At 41.9% G+C, this 15,000-nt stretch overlaps 3 protein-coding genes across 4 annotated transcripts in view; 1 reads left to right on the top strand and 2 right to left on the bottom strand.

Annotated features, from left to right (window-relative positions):
- The window catches only part of spdl1 (spindle apparatus coiled-coil protein 1), an 89,787-nt gene that overhangs the window by 48,297 nt on the left and 26,490 nt on the right, over nucleotides 1-15,000 (top strand). The gene's annotated exons all lie outside the window — the stretch shown is intronic.
- Nucleotides 4,196-6,612, bottom strand: LOC147167823 (uncharacterized). The gene has a single exon (XM_086085343.1). It carries the CDS (start codon nucleotides 6,537-6,539, stop codon nucleotides 5,007-5,009), a length of 1,533 nt encoding a protein of 510 aa, XP_085941469.1. The 5' UTR covers nucleotides 6,540-6,612; the 3' UTR covers nucleotides 4,196-5,006.
- On the bottom strand, nucleotides 10,951-12,057 carry LOC147167822 (uncharacterized). The gene has a single exon (XM_086084558.1). The coding sequence runs from the start codon at nucleotides 12,055-12,057 to the stop codon at nucleotides 10,951-10,953; it is 1,107 nt and encodes a 368-aa protein (XP_085940684.1).

Here is a 15,000-nt window from a genome sequence, read left to right as displayed (position 1 = left end):
ATGATTCAGAGGTAAAGGAGAGCCATGTGAGCACCAAGAAGAGGTCCTTTCCTCTATATGACAGGTCATCCAAGATGGGAAGCCTTAAGATCACGCCGCCTGACGTGCTCCTTGAGTTGTCATTCAAAAAGTCTGGCCCCAAATTCCCCAAGAATGTGAACTTTATCCCTCCCGATAAAATTCAAGAGTCCTATGGTACCATAATGTTGCATTACTACAGATACCTCCTCTGCAGATGGTTAGGCAGCCAGGGGAAACAGCGGGTACCTGGATTTGGTGGTTTTATTTCAAGCACAGGAAAAGTGCCTCCTATGAAATCTACAATTGACTTTTACACCCCCATCAACCAGCCAATTACAGACAACGCAGTAGTGTATAAGTTACCTAAAAGGTCTGAGGCAGCAACGGAGGAGGTTTGACCTGGGAGTGGTCATGAAGGCCTGTCCTATAGTGTGGAAATACGAGGAGGAATTCAGAAATCATATGATCCTCATTGGAAAGTTCCATACAGCCATGAATTACATGGACAGGCTCACAGGGTGCAATTGTCTTGGAGCTGGCTATGTGGAGATCCTCATAGAGACTGGCCTTACAACCAGTGGATGCCTGAAAAATATTCTGAGTGGCAAATCATATGCCAAGGCTGTCTTCAGCCTGAAGGCGGTAACAGAAGCAGTTGAACGGTTGCTTATCAAAGTTTTTCTAGATGAGGAGAAACCATACATCCCACATGAGACCCAGGACGTTCCTAACAAACTCCTCCTTCACGATAACTCCTACTCCATTTATTTTCCTATCTACCCCATGATATAACAACTTGTACCCTGCTCCTAAACTTCTAGCTTTGCTCCCTTTCCACCTGGTCTCCTGAACACATAGAATGTCCACCTTCCTCCTCTGCATCATGTCAACCAGCTCTCTACCTTTTCCTGTCATCGTTCCAACATTCCAATTCCCTACTCTGTCCTAGACTCTTGGTGGTCCTCTTCTCCTTCTTCGACCAACAGTAGTTCAGTTTCCACCGGCATCCTGTAGGTCAACAGCACCAATGGCGGTCGTTGTTAACCGAGGCCTTGACCGATTCGGTATGGAAGTCATATATTTGATTCGCATATTTGATTTGGCCAAAGTTTTACGTCGGATGCCCTTCCTAACACAACCCTCTGCATTTATCCGGGCTTGGGACCGGCACAAGAAGACACTGGCTTGTTCCCCCTTGCGGCTACATTTTAGGTCAAGAAAGTATTGATATGAATTTTTTTTTGCCAAATAAGCGTTTTTGGCTATTAACTCTTTGACCGCCATAAACGTTATAAAACGCATAAACCTAGGGAAGGGCGCCGAGGACGTTAAAAGACGTTCACTATGTTTTTTTTTTTTTTTTTGGGAAACGGGTGCAGGAAAGCCTTGGGCAGCTGTGCTGAAAGTATCAGGCAGATCTGATTAGTATAAGGACTCGTTTTGGCCCCTAGATGGCAGCGATGACTCTCTTTGCACAAGGTTGGATGGGCCGCCCACCGTGGGCGTCAGTAGAAGACGTGAGGCGGAGCTAGAGTGTTGAGGGGACAATGGCTGATGAAGCCACAATGGCTGACCAAGCAACCGGGTGCAAGCAGCTCACGCTTGAGCATTTTTTTCAAAGACGGAAAGCATCGATCAATACTAAAAAGCGCATTGATGTCGACGATGATGATGACTCCGAGCTTGACGCCAAAGTTGGAAGCCTTGACGCGACCGTTATGATCACGTAGTAAGTCTCACCGGCTAAGCGCGGCTAGCGCTGCTAAGGCCGGAAAACGCGCACAATAACCGACCGGGTACTTCTACACAATCGGACATTCGATCGGGCGATGGAGAGTTGGCATCGACCAATGCAGATTGATGATGATCATGATGGTGAATCCCGAGGTTGACGCCACAGTTGGACGCGGCCTTTATTCTCACGTCATAAAGCATCACCGGCTAGCTCTGCTAACGCCGGAGCTTTCACATGCGGACATTTTGTCGGACAATGAAGAGTACCCCGAGTCCAATGCATATTCATCGGAGGAGCGGGTACAGTCTGATCACGGAGAAGACACTGTTTCTGGACTACGATGCCACCATGGATAAGATGGATCAGAACATCTACCACTCGGTATAGCAACTGAAGGACATGAGGAAGCCAGACGTAACACCACCGTAACGTAACCGTAGCATGATCCTGATATTAGACTTGATGGCAACACACACTGCAGTATATACTTGCTATTCCCCGGAAAAAACGGCCTGCAAGAAAGGAGCTTTTGCACGCGAAGAGGCAATCTGTTGTGCAAATGCGGTTGCGTCTCCTTGCACGCAGGGGAGAAAAAACAAAAAGAAAAACTCGTTGAAACATCCACATATTTGTAAATAGCACCACAGTTGCACACATTTGTAAATAGTTTGCCAAATTGTTGTCAAATTGTTACACTGTTGAATGTAAATAAACGTATTTTGCTATCAAAAAACACTTTTTCATTCTTGGTGGTAGTGTTTTATAGAAGTAAAGCACTCTTTAGGTGTTTGTGGCATCATTCATGGACAAAAAGAAGTGTAAAATTCACTAGAATGCATGAAATAATTATATCGTTTCACTAAAAGCTTGATTTCTCCGTATTTGAGTTCAAAACAAGCGAAATCGGGTGAAACTAACCATTTTCTATTGTTGATTACTAAAGAGCGGAATAAGGTAGAAACAAACTTTTTTTTTCTGATGAAAGATGAAAGTCCAATCTTTCATTTGGTAGTATATGTGTTTCCATAGTCCAAACAGAACATTTTCTGTGGACCTTGAAAGATCAGTCAAAATGCTTAAATCGGCTGGCACTGACGGCATCCCTTTTCTGAAAACGTCTGGCAGTCAAAGAGTTAATAAAAAAAACGGAATCAAAATCTTATTAAATGTAATAAATAACGATTTCAATTAATTAATTGTCGTAATTCTTTGGGAGTGTGTTCATTTGTCTCTAAGTTGTTGACTTAAAAAGTTATGCAACTTTCTGTATCATATTGGGATTTTTGGGGGTTGGGTGCAGTAATTTAATTATTAAATTAAATAATTGATTGATGAACTCAAGCTTAATATTTTAATTCATCTTGAGCTCGCCTTTCACAGCACTACATCGGTTTTTAGAGTTTTATCAGGATAACAGATGATAACCTCGGTAAATCAGTCATTAAAAGGAAGGCTAATTTAATATACAATTAAATTTTTCCATCTTAGAGGTTAGTATAAATTGTTAAAACACACACACACACACTACACAATCCGGTTTCGATTATGTACACCTTTATTTTCTAATCTACTTGGGAATTTAAAATACAAAACACTAACTACTGTGATAGGAAATAGAACAAGTAAGCACGAAAAAAGATCAAATACACAAGGATCAGCTAAAGTTGAATGGTTTTGAATGAAGTGGTGAAATTTCTCTAGTCAGGCAAAAGTGGGACCAAAAGTTAACCTTACCATTCAACCCGATTGGTAGAAGGGTTGGATTGGTTGGTGGAAAATTACCAGCTTCGGGAGAATTTTGTAAAGAATCATCAGGTTGAATTATGGTCCAATCTTTGGCAAGATTCTGAGATCAAGATTCAATAAATTCAAACACAGAGAACATGAACAGAATGTAACCCAAAGCTTACAACTCTTAGTCATCTATGTGCTTTAATGAAAAGTTAAATGGGGGAATTGCCCACACACATGAAACACATTCACAGCATTTCATACTGTAAGGCTTTCAGAATGGCAAACACATAACATTTCATAGTTGTTGTTTGTTCTGTTGCAAAAATAAGAAACTCGTAAGTGGAGGTAACCAACCCCCTCTTTGGAGTGTCCCAAGACAAAAGAGAGGAGTTATTTTGTCTTTGATGAGGTTTCAAAAATTAGCAACCATTGCTATGTTGAGGTTCACTACAGTGATGACGGTTTCAGTATAAGACCGAGAACCGTTGCATCCCTAATTTTAATGTGAACAAATCATCTGCTGCAGCCTCTATTCTAAAGTGACAACACATCTTCATGTTCAATTGATTACAAAGTTCTCTGCTACCATTTGTTATCTTGAACAAAGTATCTTTTCATGTCAACAACACATGTACTTATCTTTTTTCACCTGCTAAAGTGACCACACATGTACAAAATGTTTCAAGTAACTTCTTATGAGCTGTTATTTGCAAATTTCCTCTAGATGTGAACACGTCTTTAACTTCAGCATGTGTTACATTGCCAATCTAAAATGAAAACAGACTTTTCAAACAAAGGGTTTTGATGAAAACAAATGTGTACTGTTTTTCAGTAACAGCATCAACAACTTGAAAACAAAAAGGGTTTTTTAACATGCAGCCCTTATTAACTTTCATATCACTTTAACTACTTAGTACAAAGTTGATGTATGGACTGGTTCCTTAGGTTCATCTTGTTAAAGTACACTATATTTTGTACTTTTTGCGTGTTCCAATAAATCCAAGTTGAGATTCTGGTGAAAGGGGTTCCTTGCAAGGTTTTATTCAGAAATTTCTGATAACACAAATTAAGTCACCCAAACAGTGATCAGTCCCAAGTGTGTCTCCCAAACTCGAGCACACTGCACATTTATTGAAAATCAGTGTTCACAGGAAATCGCCTCTCCCCTCCCTCAGCAAGTTCCCGTAGGTAAAAAATCAGATTAGACTTCGGCAGCAGTATACCAGCTTGTCCTTGGACTTTCTTTGACCGAACAGAAAGTCCAACAAACTCTACTCCCCTAGATAATAGAAAATAAACGTATTATTTTTCTCTTTCCCAGGCAAGAGAGACAGATAAGAAAACAATCAAAAACATTATTCATCGAGCTATATTAAGTTAACATAATTACACCTACATCTACACAGTTATAACTAAATTCAAAACAGTTAAAATATAGAATAAAACAGTAAAAATGTTAACAATGTTAACATTCCTTCAATTGGGCTCTCAAGAGCCCAACATAATATAAACATTTTTACAGAAAGATACCAGCAGGATCTTCATTGGATGTCGCAACAGCAGGCACGAATGGAGAAGCAACAGACTCGACCATCATATAAGAAGACTTATTTTGTACATCCTGTTTTTCAATAGCCGTGGTAATAATTATTTGGCAAAGAGAGCGAATACATGGAATACAGCAGCACCCACACATAGTTAATAATGCAGCAAATACAGCCACAGATATCAAAATTGAGGAAACTAAAGTTTTATAGCGCCCAAAAACATCCATCCAATTATCCCATACAGAAGTATCCACACCGGAATGCTCTTTCATTTTCTTGAGTGTCCGCAGTCCTTCAATTGCACTGGTTAAACTTCCATCTGGTGCAGTATTATTAGGAATAAAAGTACAACACTGATCTCCAAACATTGAGCAAACTCTGCCCCTTTCTGCCAGCAACATATCTAGTGCAATTCGATTTTGGAATGCCATCAAAGATGTGGCAGCTAACTGGCCGTGTACAGCCTCTAAACCAGATTGAGTCCAATTTCCTAGCCTTTGTACATTATAATGTACATAATTAATTCTATCTACGTTTTTGTTAATGGTGCACCACCAACAAATTAGAGATTCAAATCCTGAGAGTACTTGATCAGCCAATTTGTACTCATCTGGCACACCTCTTGGTACTCCAATTGCATCAATGTAGGTGGGTACATTTTGTTCTTGCCAAGAAGATCGTTTAAGTCTTTGAAAAGAAGGAGAAGATTTTGGTTCCCAAGTATCAGTCATTTGTAGAAGGTTATCAACAGAGGTGGGGAAGACTTGTACTGGCAGAAGGAGGGTTATGAGAGCACAATATCCTTTTATATTTAAAGGTAACTTATCAAATATTCTGTTATCACCACACCGCCACCAGATGTCTGCTCTCGACTGAGGTTGGAACTTTTGTCCCACATCTATTACTGAAATACAGTGAGTGATGTGATTTAGGTCTCCCAATTGTTCTCCAGTACCTGTCATTTTTATACATGAAAAACTACCATCCGCAACTTTATTTGAAAATATTGGTTTAGTTGTCTGCCAATTTACGAGTGGATACACCTTATCCCATTGAGAGCATTTAACATTAGGGACAGTTTTATTCATGAGTTCCATTACACAGTAATCTTCTATTTTAGCAGGAATTACTCGCAATAAAGGTCGTGGTCCTACACATACCACACAATCTTTACCAGAGGCACGCGCTGCTTCGTTCGCCAGCAATAGCCAATTGTTACTGCTGTCGGACAGTCCTGTCGTAACACGAAACCACTCAACTACACCATCAATCGGTACACTTACAGCCTCTACCCCGGTCTCCATTGTATATTTAGTCATTTTTGGTTGTTCTAACTTACTCATAGTTTTATTTACACAAACTACAATAGGAAAATATGGGTCAGTTCCAGAGAACCAAGCCCATAACAATAATCCAAAACAGGAGGTAATATGTAGAGTTACATTAGGCGGCCGTATATTTCCATCAGGAAAAACGAAGGTCAATTCGAGTTGACCTCCCATTTTACGTAGTATTACCCTTTTACTAAAGAAAATAGCCTCCTCGCTCGTTCCCGGTAACCAGTATTGTCCACTTTGGGTGGTAATAAAATCACTCCAATCTCGCCGGAAAACATGTCCTGTCAAATACCACCAATATGTCACCCAACACCCCCCCCCCCCCTAGTCTGTTTCCCACTTATAAATCCCTTCAAGGATTTAATAGGAATTTTAACGGAAGTGTTTGTGTTTGGAGCAACTGTCACTGCAATTGAGTCATTATAAGTCCAGGATATGATCCAGGGAATGTGTGGAGAATCAATATCTCGCTTAATACGATGCGTTGTAGTTACGTTCAAAGTTGTGTCAAGGGGCTTGCAGAAATACCAGATCGGCATACAAGTCAATATAAGAAGAAATGTCGCGATGCAGCAGCAGACGAATATGTGTTCCCGCTTTGAAGCCATCTCGTGATGAAGTTCTTTGTTGAATGAAAATAGTGTGTGTCAGTTTTTTCCCTTCTTTAAGGACCTCAGGGTAGACTGCCTGAGGTCTTTCAATTTGTCACCGGGATTATTCTGCCCGCAAATGTGACTCTTGGTGGAATGATGCCCAGAAAAAGGGCACTTGACTCAATCTCCGTTGAATGATGTCCTCAAGGAGGCAGCTCGACACTGGATACTGAATCAGCAGTTATGGCCCTCAGGTTGTCGGATCGCTGGGCCAGAGGCGGTTCCGGCGGGCCTGTTAGATGACAGGTGGTACCACGTGTCCCCCTTCTTATGCAAGCGCACTGCACAAGACGTCCTCTCTGACTTTGTGGGGTCCGGTCCACTTGGGAGCAAACCATTTTCTTTTAGTCACCTTTAACCACACATATTCACAATCATTTATTTCTAAAGGAGCAACTGGCCACTTTTTTGTTAGCTTAGAGAATGTAGATACTAATTGTTTTAGTACTGGAGGTCCTTCAATGTGTGACTCTTCCAGCGGCGCATTTGGAGCCGGAAATGGTCTATTTTTGTGACCTTCAAATGGAGCCTTTAGCTGAGTTTAATGACATTCGCACATTCATTAATGCAATAGGAAGAGCTTGTAGCCAATTCAAATTTGACGAGGCCAGTGCTTTAGCTAATTTTTCTTTAATATTTCTATTCATTCGCTCAACCTGTCTTTGGGATTGAGGATGATAGACTGACCCAAATGTATGTCTTAGCCCCAATGCTTTTTCCACTTCTTGTAGATGTTTATTTTTAAAAAGAGTTCCATTGTCTGATCTAATTTTTCTGGGAAACCCATGTGATGGTATGTAATGATTAATCAAATGTTTTACCACCACCTCTGCTGTTTCAGATTTACATTGATATGCCTCCGGCCACCCGGAAAAGGAATACACAATTACCAACAAATATCGGTATCCTTCCACTGGTTTAATCATATCTGTAAAATCCATTGAGATTACTTGTCCTGGGGCAGTCACTTCTGGATCGTGAGTGCCAGGAGTTGGTTTAGATGTCATTTTACTGTTAAATTTATTACAAACACTGCAGTCCTGCAGTTCATTTTTAACAATTTGTCTCATGTAAGGATGCCACCAGTTACATAATCGTCTCATTATTTCCTCTGTGCCAACATGGCACAGTCCATGGGCTTCAGAAATTAGATTTTTTAATTGTTTCTGCGATGGGATATATTTACCTTCTTTCCGCCATATACCTGCTTCATCCTTTTGTCCGCCTTTTGCCAGCCACACACTCTGTTCTTCCGGACTGGCCTTCTCCTGCCACAGCTTAACTCTTTGACTGCCAGACGTTTTCAGAAAAGGGATGCCGTCAGTGCCAGCCGATTTAAGCATTTTGACTGATCTTTCAAGGTCCACAGAAAATGTTCTGTTTGGACTATGGAAACACACATACTACCAAATGAAAGATTGGTCTTTCATCAGAAAAAAAAAGTTTGTTTCTACCTTATTCCGTTCTTTAGTAATCAATAATAGAAAATGGTTAGTTTCATCCGATTTTGCTTGTTTTGGACTCAAATACGGAGAAATCAAGCTTTTAGTGAAACAATATTATTTCATGCATTCTAGTGAATTTTACACTTCTTTTTGTCCATGAATGATGCCACAAACACCTAAATAGTGCTTTACTTCTATAAAACACTACCACCAAGAATGAAAATGTGTTTTTTGATAGCAAAATACGTTTATTTACATTCAACAGTGTAACAATTTGACAACAATTTGGCAAACTATTTACAAATGTGTGCAACTGTGGTGCTATTTACAAATATGTGGATGTTTCAACGACAGTTTTTCTTTTTGTTTTTTCTCCCCTGCGTGCAAGGAGACGCAACAGCATTTGCACAACAGATTGCCTCTTCGCGTGCAAAAGCTCCACTTTCTTGCAGGCCGTTTTTTCCGGGGAATAGCAAGTATATACTGCAGTGTGTGTTGCCATCAAGCCTAATATCAGGATCATGCTACGGTTACGTTACGGTGGTGTTACGTCTGGCTTCCTCATGTCCTTCAGTTGCTATACCGAGTGGTAGATGTTCTGATCCATCTTATCCACTCCATTCATGGTGGCATCGTAGTCCAGAACCAGTGTCTTCTCCGTGATCAGACTGTAACCGCTCCTCCGATGAATATGCATTGGACTCGGGGTACTCTTCATTGTCCGACAAAATGTCCGCATGTGCAGCTCCGGCGTTAGCAGAGCTAGCCGGTGATGCTTTATGACGTGAGAATAAAGGCCGCGTCCAACTGTGGCGTCAACCTCGGGATTCACCATCATCATCATCATCAATCTGCATTGGTCGATGCCAACTCTCCATCGCCCGATCGAATGTCCGATTGTGTAGAAGTACCCGGTCGGTTATTGTGCGCGTTTTCCGGCCTTAGCAGCGCTAGCCGCGCTTAGCCGGTGAGGCTTACTACGTGATCATAACAGTCGCGTCAAGGCTTCCAACTTTGGCGTCAAGCTCGGAGTCATCATCATCGTCGACATCAATGCGCTTTTTAGTACTGATCGATGCTTTCCGTCTTTTAAAAAAATGCTCAAGCGTGAGCTGCTTGCAACCGGTTGCTTGGTCAGCCATTGTGGCTTCATCAGCCATTGTCTCCTCAACACTCTAGCTCCGCCTCACGTCTTCTACTGACGCCCACGGTGGGCGGCCCATCCAACCTTGTGCAAAGAGAGTCATCGCTGCCATCTAGGGGCCAAAACGAGTCCTTATACTAACCAGATCTGCCTGATACTTTCAGCACAGCTGCCCAAGGCTTTCCTCCACCCGTTTCCAAAAAAAACCAAAAAAACATAGTGAACGTCTTTTAACGTCCTCGGCGCCCTTCCGTAGGTTTATGCTAAACGTTTTATAACGTTTATGGCGGTCAAAGAGTTAATTATGTCTGTGGTTATTTCTTGTCCGTCTCCTAATTCACCTTCGCTCACCATCAATTGAAGTGTTGGGCTGTAACCCGCTGCTTGTTTTGCCGCCTTGTCTGCAGAATCATTTCCTTCTGACACAAAATCATTCTTTTTTGAATGTCCTTTACATTTTATCACAGCTACTGCTTTAGGCAGTAGCAAGGCGTCTTTCAAATCAAAAAAATTTCTTGGTGGTGTTTGATAGGTGACCCTGAAGCAGTCATGAAGTCATTTCTTTACCATTCTTTTATGGCTATGTGTATCACTACGTGTGCATACGCAGAGTCAGTGTAGATGTTCACAGTCTTTTGCTATTTTTAGTGCAGTTGTCATAGCCACTATTTCTGCTCGTTGAGCTGACTGTGGCCCTGTGAGTCTGTCTGCCACTATCAGGTCAAAAGTTGTTCCAATCATCTGTGTTACAGCAAAACCTGATTGGAGTCCTTCATTTCCCTTAAAACAACATCCGTCCGTAAATAACGTCAAGTCTGGGTCGTCCAGTGGGATGTCGTAAAGGTCCTTTCTCAGTGAGTTCTCTTCCAAAATTCGCTGAGTGCAGCAGTGGGATTGTCCCTCCAACATGCCTTCTGCCATGTTAATTCCCTCATGTACAAACAAAATGTGAGGTTGTGTCAGGACTAATTCAATCTTTCTCTGTCGTCCCCCTGTCATAGTAAATGCTTGGCTGGTTACGTACTGCACTGTACTATGTGATGTACGTACTGTCAGCGGGTGATGTAGCACAATATGAGATGTTTTCTGAATCAAGCGAGCTAGTGCTGAAGCAAAAGCTGCACAAAGAGGATGACGCTGTTCATATTTTTCAAGAGGTGTTGATGCATAAAGGCAAACATATCTATTACCATTCTCCCCTTTTTGAAAAAGAACAGCCGAAACACTGGTAGATTTTTCAGAAACATCTAGAAAAAACATCTTAGTGTAATCAGGGACGACAAGAGCCGCAGCTGATGACAAAAACTGTTGTTACTGAGATGCCAAGTCGCCCTTCATTTTTCATTGGGTACTGCGGGCACCCAAGCGGAGTCTGGTTTTAATTCAAAAGTTACTGGAGCAACATTACACAGGCCCACATCAGTCGGGTCAGTAGACCACAGTGCAGCAGGCAAGGTTTTCAACATGTCACCAGCAAGCTCGCTGTCAGATGTCTCCCTCCCATGATGCCGATCCAAAAGTTGATGTTCTAAAACAGACATGGAGGCAAACAAATCAGATTTAATCCAATAGGCATCAAGAGATTTGGAATATAGTAAATCTGTGTGTATAGAGTGTTGCCAATCAGTTGCTCTTGTGCAGGCCAGGACAAATGGACCCAAATCTTTCGCCGTGTGCTGGGACGACACCATCAGTGAAATATGAGGATGACATGCCAGCACAGATTCATCAGGTGGTTCCGCCATCTCATACCACCGAGATTGTTCTTCAGTCAGATTAACAGAAAAAGCCACGCCGGGCTTTCCTGCAAACAGATCACCTACACGCAACTCCCAGGCGTTGTCAACAACTGTACGGAATGCTTCACTGTATATCTCATCACCTCTCCTGTCGTAAAACAACGTGCAATGCATACAGTCAGAAACCATTTCATATGATCTTAGATTTCTCACCCAAGATGACCATAGTTTCCAAAATGTCTCAGCATCCCTCCAGCCGGAGGAGTCAGTGTCAATCTTTGCCCAGTAGATGTCAGCAGTGGTGCATGTCATGGCGTGTTGAGGCACCATTGCAAACTGGGTGGAGACGTTGGAGGCGGATTCACCATTACAGTGATAAGTATGTCCATCTGGGAACTGAAGCGTAATTCCGTCCGGCCCACACTGGATCAATGGAGCAGTTCTTATGAGAAGATCCCTTCCCAAAAGATTCACAGGACAGTTCGGAGCATAGACAAATGCGTGAAAAAAAGTCTGTGTAAAGCACTGCGTGTGTATCGGAGATGTCATATATAGAACAGTTTGTTCTCCCTTAAATCCAACAAGTGAAATACCATCCATGGTGAGCGTACTGTCAGGTGGCAGCGCCATAATGGTAGAATGACGAGCTCCAGTATCTACCATAAATGATAAAACAGTTCCGCCTACTGTCATGTCAATCATCGGCTCTTGCATGCCTTGACATGTGAATCCAGGATCCAGTCATTGCGGAAACTGTCCACCAGGTGGCGGCAGGAGCTGCTGATAAGGCACAGGTGGATATTGTTGTTGTTGTGACGTTGGGCGTGTGGGAGGGCCCTGTGAGTCACGTCCCCTCTGCTGGTAGTAGCCGCGTCCTCATTGTTGGCGCCTCCCCCTGCCTCTCACACGTGGGAGCTGCCGGCAGGTATTTGCCCAGTGTCCAGAACGGCCACAGTTGAAACACTGGTCTCGGTTAGGAAAAGGCACTGACTGATACAGAACACAATCTCCCACAACATTATTTAGGTGATGACATATCAGTAGAAGCTGGAAGAACCAAAATCCTCCTCTTTTTTTCTTCAAAGTTTGCAATTGCAGAATCGCCAATTGTTTTTCAGTATTCTGATGTTTTTCATTTTTTGATTCAATATCTTTTGCATACCTTCTCAAATGATGTTTAAGATGAGACAAACATCTGGCATGTTCGGTTACAGGCAAATCCGGATTCGCGTCCATCGCCTGCACAACAGACCTTGGCACACCCTTTAGCACCGCAGCTCGAAAGATTTGCGAATACAGTACAGAGTTAGTTGGCAAATGGCCAGTCTTTAAAGAAAATTCCACAAGGGCACGGTCAATGAACGCCGCGGCCTCCTCGTCAACTTTTGGAGCAAACACCAAGTCAGATATGACAATTTCCGGGATTGGGAACAATCCACCAAGCGTTTCAAATAATATTAAATAATTATCACGTGATAGTGCCTCACCGTCACTCAAAGATGACATTCCTGAATTAGTCATCAACACTTCGAGTTGAGATAGAGGACAAGTTTGTGTTAAGAGCGCACGCACATCAAAATCTCAAAATCTGACCTATGACCTCCCTTTGTAGAGACCGTAACCAGTTTTCACCCCCCGCCGGCACTGGGGGAAGTTTCTGCAAAAGCACGCAAAGATCAGAAGGTAAAAAATGGCTTATATACGGTAGCAGAATTCCCGGAGGCGGGGTCGATTTTTGTCAACATTGGTGCTTGCAAACCTGCTGTCGAACGAGTCGCAGGTTTTTTAGGAGTACTGTCTGGGAGTCTGTCAGTCACGCTGTCACTAGTCGCTATAACAGCCTTAACGGCACATGTTAGATCGGCCAGCTTCTTCTGAATTTCTACAATTTGATAGCTGTTCGCCAATACATTAGAAGTTTCATTAGCCATTTCACGTTCACGTTGCCGAAACAATTCGTCTCGTTCAGCCGTCAATAAACGGTTCTCTTCTGTCAATTCGTCGTGTGCAGCTTTTTCAAAACGAGAAAGAATCGTACGCCATTTACTACGAACCAACTGTGGCACTTCAGCGTGTCTAGTCAATTCCAATTTAAAGGCTCCCGCCTGGTTCAATTTTTCCTGCGGATCACCCTTTATAACCAACACTTTGTCTAATTTTTCCTCCAATTGTTTCACAGAGGCGGTTACGCCAGCTGCTAATCCGTCCGCCGCGGCTCGCAAAACAGAGTCGCGTCGAGGATTCTTATCACAATTTACACCATTCCAATCCACATCGAGATTTCCACCATTTACCTGTAAATTTTTCAGCATTTAAACCGAAGTATCATATGGTGAATCCGTAAACGGGTTTATAGGCTCCACGTATGGTGGAGGAGCTGTTGGAGTAGCATCCAAATAAGCCTCTTTTTCATCACCAGATTTTATCACAGCCATCCGAGCGATCTTTACAGAACTACCCAAAGCCAACCTTCTAGCATTAATCATCATTTGATCCACTTTCTTACAATTTCGTCTAGCTCTCATTCCATTTAAAGAAAATACAAACGTCTCTCGTACCAATTTATCCAGCGACCGGCGTTTTCGTACGCATGCAAGCTCAACCGCCTTCATCAGAGATATCAGGCAAACTGTAGATTGTAACGGTGGGAACCAGCCTTCGTCACAACAAATCTTCATCCAGTCGTTCAACTTTTCATTCATACCTCTTCTATCTTTCAAAGGCATGGCTCCGATCGAAACCTCGCAAGCAGTCTTCACTTGTGCATCCGACAACATATTCCGACTATGAACCGGAAGTATTTTTAGGTCAAACCACTCTGTGTCGCGGTCAAAACCGCCCTCCATTTTATATTAATTATTTACTTCTTTAGTAATTATTATATTCAAGTCGTATTAATATTTACCAATTCAGTGACATCTCACTTATAATACCACAATTCAATTATTCAACAATATAGCTCATTACGCCCCCAAAAAATTATAAAGAGAAAAAAATAATAATAAAAAAAAAATATATATATATATATATATATATATATATATATATATATATATATATATATATATATATATATATATATATATAAAAAATCACAGACAAACACAAATAAATAAATATCTATCCGGATCTATCGAATTCTTCACAAGCGGCGAGACCCCGTCTCATCACAAAAACAAATAAATCCGCTTGCTTCATTCTGTACTTCTCTTAATACTTTTCCAGCTGCGCATAAACCAACGTGACGGTACTATACTTCCGTAAACAAAATCCTCGTCACACGTACGTATATAGTTCAATGTCGTAGTAAAATCCAAAATCAAGGACCTCACGTCCCTCCGTTAACCAAACGACTTCAAAACTCTACTAATCCCTATTCACCCAGAACTCAAATACAATTTAGTCAATTTAGAAGACGAAAACCGGCTGTAGCGCTTCTAAACATACAGAATTTCTCGACGTGGTTAAAAATCTCCACTTACCGGAATTAATATGGCGCCAGAAATTCCGCCCGTCCGGGAGATTCTGGTGAAGGGGTTCCTTGCAAGGTTTTATTCAGAAATTTCTGATAACACAAATGAAGTCACCCAAACAGTGATCAGTCCCAAGTGTGTGATCAGTCCCAAGTGTGTGATCAGTCCCAAG

This window comes from Leptonotus elevatus, chromosome 9 (assembly GCF_054856555.1).
Source record: "Leptonotus elevatus isolate MCC_2025b chromosome 9, RoL_Lele_1.0, whole genome shotgun sequence".
Classification (NCBI taxonomy): Eukaryota; Metazoa; Chordata; class Actinopteri; order Syngnathiformes; family Syngnathidae; genus Leptonotus; species Leptonotus elevatus.
The sequence above is the reverse complement of the archived record's forward strand: the minus strand, read 5'-3'. Positions and strand labels throughout refer to the sequence as shown.

What these genes read in the sequence shown, in the direction of transcription:
- LOC147167823 (XM_086085343.1), bottom strand. Translation starts at nt 6,539, where the DNA reads ATGGGAGGTCAACTCGAATTGACCTTCGTTTTTCCTGATGGAAATATA.
- LOC147167822 (XM_086084558.1), bottom strand. Translation starts at nt 12,057, where the DNA reads ATGATTGACATGACAGTAGGCGGAACTGTTTTATCATTTATGGTAGAT.